The sequence below is a fragment of the Struthio camelus genome, chromosome 21 (genome assembly GCF_040807025.1).
Source record: "Struthio camelus isolate bStrCam1 chromosome 21, bStrCam1.hap1, whole genome shotgun sequence".
NCBI classification, from domain to species: Eukaryota; Metazoa; Chordata; class Aves; order Struthioniformes; family Struthionidae; genus Struthio; species Struthio camelus.
In genome coordinates, this window is record NC_090962.1 from 13,548,895 (window position 1) to 13,558,685 (window position 9,791).

At 53.9% G+C, this 9,791-nt stretch overlaps 1 protein-coding gene across 1 annotated transcript; it reads right to left on the reverse strand.

Moving 5' to 3' along the window:
• Positions 1-569: 569 nt before the first annotated feature.
• NECAP2 (NECAP endocytosis associated 2) lies at positions 570-9,373 on the reverse strand. The gene is made up of 8 exons (XM_068916298.1): positions 9,212-9,373; positions 6,404-6,504; positions 5,701-5,805; positions 5,199-5,280; positions 4,428-4,536; positions 3,424-3,601; positions 2,283-2,367; positions 570-1,949 (listed from the first exon to the last, which is right to left on the reverse strand). The coding sequence occupies exons 1-8, from the start codon at positions 9,301-9,303 to the stop codon at positions 1,901-1,903; spliced, it is 801 nt and encodes a 266-aa protein (XP_068772399.1). The 5' UTR covers positions 9,304-9,373; the 3' UTR covers positions 570-1,900.
• Between the last annotated feature and the right edge of the window lie 418 nt (positions 9,374-9,791).

The following is a 9,791-nucleotide window of genomic DNA, read 5'->3' on the forward strand; positions in this document are numbered from 1 at the left end:
CTGCCTGTTAGCCACTTAGCAGATTAACAGCAAGGGAGAGATCATGTCAGGGGAAACAGATGGGTTTGAGGACTTAAGTTGTCCTGCCGGTCTGTCTCAGGTCTCTTCCCGCAGGCCAGAGCCAGAGCCGGCCTGAGGCTTTCCACGGCCCCGACGGGCTCCAGGAACCGAACAGACTGGAGCTCTCCAAGTCTCGCTTCCCCGCTCCGCTTTTTGAGCCGGGCCCGCCGTGTTTCCTATCGCTCAGGGCTGCTCCGACCGTCCACAGAACTCCTCTGGCCTATTTTAGGCAGCCTCGTTCCTCCTCCTTGCCTTACCTTCTCCGCCTGGGAGCCTTCACGCCCCGTAAAGCCGGTGCCGGGCAACATGCTGCTGTTGTGCCTCGCTGTGTAGTGACCGACCACACACACGTGGGGAGGCCCACACCCTTTCCTCGATACAGGGAAGGGGGAGAAACCCGAAACTACCTTGCCCGCATGCCTGATCTCCACCTCACAGGCTACCTCGCTCTTACTGTGGTCTCTCCAAGCCTGGGCAGGCAGCTCGGGGGGGAGGGGGGGAAAAAAGAGTTCTGTTTTACATCAAAACAATTTTATTGCTTATTTAAAGCGTTACACGTCTCACCTGGCTTGGTGCGCTCTGTGCCAGGCAAGATTAAACTCTCAAATCGAAACGCTCCCCATCCAGTTGAAAATGGAAGTAATAATAATAAAAAAGACAAAGTTTGAAACACTTAAAAAATAGCAGGACTTCATACGGTTAAAGGCCTTCACCTTAATATAAATAGGTAAGAAAATATTCTTTTCTAAAGAGAAATCTCAACCTCAGCTCTGTTAAAGAGACCAACTCAAATCTGTCCTTCGTTGCTTCTAGCTATACATTAGATTAATAAAACATCTGCAATAAGAAGTAAAAATCTCTCTTCAAAATAGAGGAAAAAAACTTAACTGGGACAAGAAATACAGAAATTTAGCATCGTGCTCAGACAGTTATCTAAACTTTGTAGCCCAGCTCCCCCCTCTCACATCATCAGTTAAGTGCTCAGAAACACTCAGGGCGATGCTCGGCATCTTTGCAGGACATTTGTCTACGTGACGCAAGGGCACCTCGGGAAGCAGGAGTTAAAAGCGAGGTTTTGCACGGGAAAAGTCTCTGGGAAGATACCCTGGAAAGGGAAAGCTTTCGCCTGCCGGAGTCCCAGACGCGTGACCTCTGCAAGGCCAGCACAGAGCAGAGGAGTCTCTCTCAGCCCACCACTGCATGCATTAACCTGTCTCTGTTGCACAGACTGTTAGCAAAAAGTTACCCTACCGAACAGCAAAGGCACAGGGGCCCGCAAGCGAGCTCAAGTCTTCCAGCGCTGCTTTTCGCACTCTCTCAACTGCATGTTACTAAGGGAACACAGGTCGTGACGAAGCTGTCGGCTTTCTGCAGCTATGTTAGACAAGGCAGCAAGAAAGAAGGGGAGGAAGATGCAGGAAAGATCACGGGTGGAACCCAGAAATCACCGTGGTGCGGTAAGGCAGGCCGACCTTCTCTCCCCTCCTGGCAGTGATTTTTCTAAGATTTGCTATGATTCAGGTAGAGAATAAAAGGTCCCTGGCCCCGGGGACGCTGGCTCAGCGTGTTTTAAGGCACATTCTCATTTGGCTCTCCAGCACCAATTTCAGCATATCAATCCCAAGGCACTTAAGGGCCGGGTTTTCGGGTCTCATTTCTTGCCTGGAAAGATTAGGGAAGTACAATGCCACGACGAGACAGAAGTGGAGTGTCCTGAAGCAGCATGTTAGCTCTGAGGGAAAGGGTGCAGGAGGGCTCCCCACCCCTGCTTTGGTCCAGAAGGAATCAAAAGGTCCCTTTCTCAGCATCCGCGCAGGAAAAAGCAGAAGAGGTGTCTGGCTCAGAACTGAACCCAGCCTGCGTTTGCCTGATTCTGGTTAGAAGCTGACCTGGAGGGACAAAGACAGGGAAACAATTTTTAGACATTCACAGGGGCTGCAGCTTGCTGCTGGAAAGCCCAGGCACACAAAGTGGGAGCACAGGCCTTGTTCAAGCAGCATCTACAAACAGGTCCATCCCCACTGCAGGGCCAGCAAAGCTACATAACATGGTGTTTCCCAGGTTGCACACAGCCCTCTTGGCTATTTTTGGTGATGCTTTCAGCCAAGGCAAGCAAACTAGCCAAACGCTGCGAGGACGCAAGCCTATAAAACAGCCACACGCTGCAAGCGTGGCCCATAAAACCCATCCTCCACGTCACCGCAAACCACGCACGGCCTCACCCTGAAGCTTTGGCAAAGTCGCCCCAGATGTCAGCGGCGGCAGCTGAGGGAGCAGCGCTGGGCTGCGGCCAGGCCAAGAGAGAGTCTGTCGGCAGCCAGACAGATCGAAGGAGTGGAAAGAGAGACAAACATCAGCGGTTATTTGCAGTTCCCAAATTCCCACTCTGTCTTCCCAAAGAGGACACTCAGCTTTTGCCACAGAGCCGAGGCAAGCCAGGCGCTCACCTGTTCAAGCGTGAGCTGACTCAGTTCATCCATCAGTCCCACACCTGACCCGAGTTTGAGGTAACACATCTTGACCTCAGCACAAACAAAGCATCCCAGGCAAGCCCAGACCACACAGCTCTGTGCTGCGAGGACACGGTCAAAGACCACGCAGGACAGGTCGGGATTTGGGTGGAGCTTTCACCAAAATGCTTGAGGCCCCTGCAAAGCCTCCACTTTCAAAAGCGCAGGACAGGAGCTCCAAGCAGCTAGAGGACCTGGATGCTATTTGGCTCTGGGACTGGCCCGATGAATGACTTGGCAAACCTCTCTACCTCTCGCTGTGTCTCAGCTGCCCCCCTGTAAAATAGGGTGTTGGTATTACCTCCTTCTGTAAAGCATGCGGAGCTGTACTGCAGGAAAGCCCTTGGGGAGCATCAAGGCACGCTTTTAAAGTCTTTCCGCATTCAGTTAAAAAAAATTGTTTCCAAAGTTTAATGCCAGCATAAACACACCAGCAGAAACTCAGCAAGAAAAGTCTCACATACAGCAGCACCGTGACCACACTTAACCAGGAGGAACGAGCCACTGCTTTATCAAAGAAATGCAAAGGGCTTTCTGCAGACACCTCTCCCCGCAAGCTCCCTTTGGTGTCTCAAACACTCTAGGCACAAGTGTTTTAGGGACCCTCTGAAACCGCTGAAGATACAGGGACATTAAAAATGTCACTGGAGCACATCAGCTACAAGGGTAGCTGCTCTCCTGCATGTACCCCTAGGTAAGGTCAGCTCAGAGACAGTTTGCTGCCAAATTCTTGCCAGTTCCCCCAAAATACACTCCTAAGCCCCACACATACAGTAACGAACACGGTGTGGGGACCTCGATGGATAAAACTGAATCTAAACAGCCTCAGAGCTGCTGCTCTGCAACCACAGACCTGCGCTCGGCCTGCTCGCAGCCTGGGCAGGCGTAGAGAGCGAAGACGGCCGCTCTCCGGAGGGAAGAACCGGAGTGGAAGATTTTCCTCCAGGAGGTGGTGGGAGCAAGCTCAGACCCCCGGGACCTGGGGGACGCGGTTTGGCATTCCCCGTTGCTCCTTCCTTTTTCTTCATATTCTGCAAGGAGACGTGAGAGGGAACTTAGATGGCAGCACACATTCAAATCCAGAGCTGGAGCGTGACATTCCCCTTCCTCTTTCCAAGCAAGGGTCGCAAGAGGCCAGGCAGCTCAACTGCCTTATTCTAGGGGGAAAACATTGCTGCACTTTGATGCTCTGCCGCTGGTGTGATTTGTGCCCCCGGCCACCAACACAGGTGAAACCACAGATGTTCAGATCTGTGAATCCCACAGATCAGGTTCTGTGACTGGGAGCTGCACCACACTCCTCTGCAAGTCACCGCGCAGAGCACATCAAGCACGCAGCTGCCTGCACCAGGCTTCCTCCCGCCCAGGGATTTCAGCACAGAGTCGCTACTTCCTCTTATGCCACCCAAGCACAGCAGCGGGGAAAATCAGATTTCCGAAGGTTAAGGAAGTCAGTCACCTCTTTAGCTGTAAGAGGTAACACTTAACACCTTACAGGAAACGAGGCTAGCAAAAGAGAACTAGGGAATATTCTTCACACTTCCTTTTCCTAACATGCTAAGAAGAGTTTTGGTGACATTTCTCCTCCACATTATTAGGACAATCACCAAACCCACAGGGGGGAGTTTTAATATTTTATGTTTATGTATGTTATGCTTAACATTTATCTGACTTTGGAATACACACGGATCCAAACCATTCAAAGAGACTAACAGCTGAGGAGGCAATCCAACACAGCTGTACACGACGACAGTGCCCTGTCTCAAGCACCAGGCTCCCTCTGAACAACTCTGAGCAGCGCACAGAGGAAAAGGCTACGAGGTTGAAGTGGTGGATTTAGCTAGAGAAGCCCCTCACCGCAATGTTAAGTTTGATGGTCTGCCCCTCCTTGAAGCCCAGATCCAGTTTGGGTCCCTGATCTGGGTTCTCGGCCTGTTTGGCCAGCTCACTCTGCTGCCTGACCCATCTGCAGGAGGCAAAAAGAAAAAGACACGTCAACAACCAGCATGACGCTTCCTGGCCAAGATCAGCCCCGCAGCGTAGTGGCAGTTCTTTAAATATGTTTGACATGGTCCGAGACCTCGTCTGCTGGAGCGATGTGCTGCAAGGCAGCACAGAGGGAGTGACTCCCAGCAGGCGCTGGCAGCACAGCTCAAGTGATCTGCTGGCACACTTGAGCCGCAAGGCAAACCAGCTCAGTCACGTTCACGGTGACTGAGCGTTCACGGTGACACGCGCAAGCTGCAAGGCTGATTCTACCCAAAGCCCCGTTTTTCTGCCAGCAGCTGGAGCAGCATCCCGGTCCCTCACACCTGGCCACTCACCCGCTCTTCCAGGCATGGAAGAGAAGGAAAGGAATTAGAGAATTTGCCTGATCTTGGATTGGCAAGCCCAGTTTGGGAGCTTTCTGATACAGGCTGAGAAATATTTGAGAGATGAAGCGCACGTGGGCTGTCTGCACAAAGGACGGTGGCTGAACAGAGCTAGAAGTTTCCGTCTGAAACCCCCTTTGCACCATGCTTCCCTGCTCAAGTGAGTCAGGAGCTACCAGCTTCCTCCGCCTGCCATTTTTAGTGAACACCTGCAACCTCTCAAGCCGAGAGGACAAAGGGAGAGAGACAAACTCACTTAAAATGGTCTTGGAGAGCCACGTTGAAGTCAAAAGCATCCCCTCGGTCGACAAACCCAACTCCAATAAAAGCACGGCGGCCTGGGGAACAAGGAAGAGTAAGTGCTGGAATCGCAAACCAGCACTCAAGCCACAGATGTGGGGCGGGAGGGAGGGGGCGCCCCATTTCACACACCCCACCGGCTGCCACCTTTTCCAACGGGATCTGATCGGGGACTCTCTGAAGACAGCAGGACTGCACTATAGACTTGTAAGCTCAAGGCCAGTATTTCTTCACCAACAAGAGTAAACTGTTTTTATGGCTGGCGAAGGACAGAGTGCAGTTGGCACAGGGGAGTGAGAGGTAATTTGCCCCATTACCCACTTCATGAAAAGTATATTTAGCCCTTGAAAAAAAACTCTTCGCAGATGAGAAGAACTCAGAGCAAGGGTACTGAGAACTTCCAAAGATATGATTCCCCCAAGCCCATCTCTTTAGAGTGTGGCAAACAGTAGCTGTACCATTTCCATCTTCAATCCGAATGACAAAATATCTGCTGGAGTCTGTCACGCCCTCCACAGCAATGCCAGGAAACTGGTCCACAGGAGCCTGGGCAAAGAGTTCTCCTGAAAAGAGAATTCGGTATGAAGGGTGAAACATTAATGCAACAGCTTAACACCTCAGTGCCACGTCTCTCGTCACGGAGAGGCAACACGGACACGGCAAATTGCGCACCAAAAATAACCAAATACTATCATATTCCTCTGCAGCAGATTTTCTAGTCAGGAGAGAATTAAGAATTTAGGAGATGAAAAAAAGCAGCTGAATTACTTACTGATAAGTCACAGGGAGCTCAGAGCAAGGAAGAGGCCAGATCTTGCTTTCCTCATTCTGGGCTGTAACCTCTAGCCTCCCACCATCTCCTCCTTTCATTTACTTCATGCTACAGAGTATTGTTTCCATAGCAAAAGACACAGCTATGGTATTTTATGGAGATATACCACTTCATTAACAATCAGAGAATGGCTTCCAAAATACTCTGCAGCTAGAGGCTCTTGTGAATACAGTCATACAAGTGGGACTCTCCATGCGCTGGGCACGCCTACTTGGGAACAGTCCTGCCAACAGCCTGGCCGTGCCCACCTCGAGCACACCTTCCCAGAGAAAAGCAGGAGGAAAGCCCTACGCCCAACACACAGGCCTGGCGCGTTCCTCCCTCCTTACCTGAAGTCTTGTCCTCCAGCTTAATGAAAGCGATCTTGCCCTTGGCTGTTATACGCAGCCTGCCACTCCACGCCGGTTGGTCCAGCTGCCATTCTGCAGCTCTGGAGAAAGAGGAAACAGCTACTGACCTCCGGGCAGTCTCTCAAACCCTAGACAACACCCCTACCTCGCTTGCTGTCCATATTTTGTGTGGCTGTAACATGTTGCAGTGTTGATATTTGATTACCCTGATTAACGGAGCTGCAGTGGTACACGGCACAGTCTGTTTGTACCCATTTGTGCTTGGAAAACCAAGGTGGGATTCATTGCAAGTGCCACTGCTCTGGTATTTCCTCCGGGTGCGGAAAACTGCAGGCCTCTCCTCCCCTCCAAGGTTGATTTCCTACAGACCAAACACAGCTCTTCTCAGCTGCCCTCTCCAACTACAAACCAACCTGCAACTGGATCCAGATTAATCGCTTCCGTAAGCAAAGCATCTCCTTAACCCAAGTTCATTCCCTAGCTGAGCTAAAAGGCCTCTCATTTCACCAGAAACAAGCCGACCCTCTGCAAAAGCACGTGTCAGGCCCCAAATCCCCAGGGGGAACCAGCAAGAATTGCACAATGCAACAAGGTTTCACTTCTCTTTTTGCAGGATCTCCGGTTCAAAAGTAGCTTTATGGGGGCGCTCAGCTGCGCTAGCTACAGGCTGGCTCCGCTGCAACATCCATGGTAAATATCATTACTTAAAACACTATAAAGCAGCGTTTCAGGTAACAACTATTGCCACCTGTTTAGTGTCTAGGACAACGCGACTCTGCTCTTAGTCAGGGCTTCCCAAAAGGACGGTAACGACAACAGTGTCACGCTGGAGAAACAAGCAGGGAAGCGCTGGCTGAGCAAAGAGATCCCTGAAAGAAATATGATGCGTTTAGAGACCAAGATGGGCGAGTCGGGGCAGAGACCTGGCCAGCACCCCTACTCGAAGGCTGGGACGGCAGCTCCCATCTGTCTGCACCCCCTGCCAAGGCCCTCAAGGAAGATGACAGCTGTCTCGGTCCATGACAGCAGGGCCCGGTACCTTGCTGCGGGGAAAGAAACACGAGTCCTAGCCTAGCCCAGACAGGGACAAATCCCACATACCCCAGGGAGGGAGCAGATCCCCCATACCCTATGGTGGGGGATAAAGCAGGTCCCATATACGCCCTGGCAGGGAGGGCAAAGACACCCTATGGGCAGACAGATCCCACACGCCCCACGGGGTGAGGGTAAAACAAGTCCTGTGTAACCCATGGGGCAACAACAGATCTCATGTAAAGCGGGAGGGCAGAGAATAGGCCTGTCCCATATACACCAAGGAGGGGCACAAACACCCTATGGGGGCAAGTCCCATATACCCCCGGGGGGGGGGGGGGCGCAGAGACACCCAATGGAGGGGGAAGATTGCACATATCCCAAGGCGGGGACAGGTCCCATATGCCCCAAGGTGGGGGGATACAGACAACCCATGGAGAGAGCAGACTCTATATACCCCAAGGAAGGGGGTACAGATACCCTATGGGGGAGGGAGGGCAAACCCCATACACCCCAAGGAGGGGGGCACAGATACTCCAAGGGAGGGGAAGAAGACCCCTATACCCCAAGGGGGGGAACACAGACACCTCATAGGGGGCAGACCCCCTATACCCCAAGGGGGGGAACAGACACCTCATAGGAGGCAGACCCCCTATACCCCAAGGGGGGGAACACAGACACCTCATGGGGGTAGACCCCCTATACCCCAAGGGGGGGGAACACAGACACCTCATAGGAGGCAGACCCCCTATACCCCAAGGGGGGGAACACAGACACCTCATAGGAGGCAGACCCCCTATACCCCAAGGGGGGGAACACAGACACCTCATGGGGGGCAGACCCCCTATACCCCAAGGGGGGGAACACAAACACCTCATAGGAGGCAGACCCCATATACCCCAAGGGGGGGAACACAGACACCTCATAGGGGGCAGACCCCCTATACCCCAAGGGGGGGAACACAGACACCTCATGGGGGCAGACCCCCTATACCCCAAGGGGGGGGGGAACACAGACACCTCATAGGGGGCAGACCCCCTATACCCCAAGGGGGGGAACACAGACACCTCATAGGGGGCAGACCCCCTATACCCCAAGGGGGGGAACACAGACACCTCATAGGGGGCAGACCCCCTATACCCCAAGGGGGGGAACACAGACACCTCATGGGGGCAGACCCCCTATACCCCAAGGGGGGGGGGAACACAGACACCTCATAGGAGGCAGACCCCCTATACCCCAAGGGGGGGAACAGACACCTCATAGGAGGCAGACCCCCTATACCCCAAGGGGGGGGGAACACAGACACCTCATAGGGAGCAGACCCCATATACCCCAAGGGGGGGAACAGACACCTCATAGGGGCAGACCCCCTATACCCCAAGGGGGGGGAACACAGACACCTCATAGGAGGCAGACCCCCTATACCCCAAGGGGGGGAACACAGACACCTCATGGGGGGCAGACCCCCTATACCCCAAGGGGGGGAACACAAACACCTCATAGGAGGCAGACCCCATATACCCCAAGGGGGGGAACACAGACACCTCATAGGGGGCAGACCCCCTATACCCCAAGGGGGGGAACACAGACACCTCATAGGGGGCAGACCCCCTATACCCCAAGGGGGGGAACACAGACACCCCAAGGGGGGGGGGGGACAGGCCCCCTATACCCCAAGGGGGGGATCCCCTACATACCCCACGGCAGGGGGCCAGACACCCCCCGGGGCCCGTCCCCCGCCGTGTCGCCCACCTGTAGCCGCGGTTGGAGGCCCGCGGCGGCACCCGGTACACGTGCACCGCCGGCTTGACGCACAGCACCGCCTCGTAGTCCCCCTCCGCCATGGCCGCCGTCGCGGCGGAACTCGGCGCGGCGCCGCTCTGCCCCGCGCCTCGCTGGCCCCGCGCCTGGGCGGAGGCGGGGGCGGCGCCGCCTCCGGTCCTCCAGCGGCCGCGCGCGCCCGGCGGCGCCCCCTGGCGGCCGGAGGCTGCGCCGCACCCGCGGCCGGGAGGCACCGTGCCCGGGAGGCGGCGCGCAGCGGGAACGAGGAAAACACATGCAATAAATAAATAGATAAATACATTTAAAATAAAAAAAAAAAGAGAGAGAGAAATAAAAATGAAAATTAAAAAAAATAAGATTTTTTCATAATTAATCCCTAAACTGGGGGAATCTGTAATGGGAGCACGAACTAAGGTAGAATTATTTTTATCCTCTCTGCCATCACGTGCACTTGGCCAGCAGGACTGGGGGCTAGAAACACCTCCGCCCTCGCCCAGAGTCTCCCTGCAGTTGGTCTAGGCACTGAGAGAGGAGCCGGGAGACGGCATAT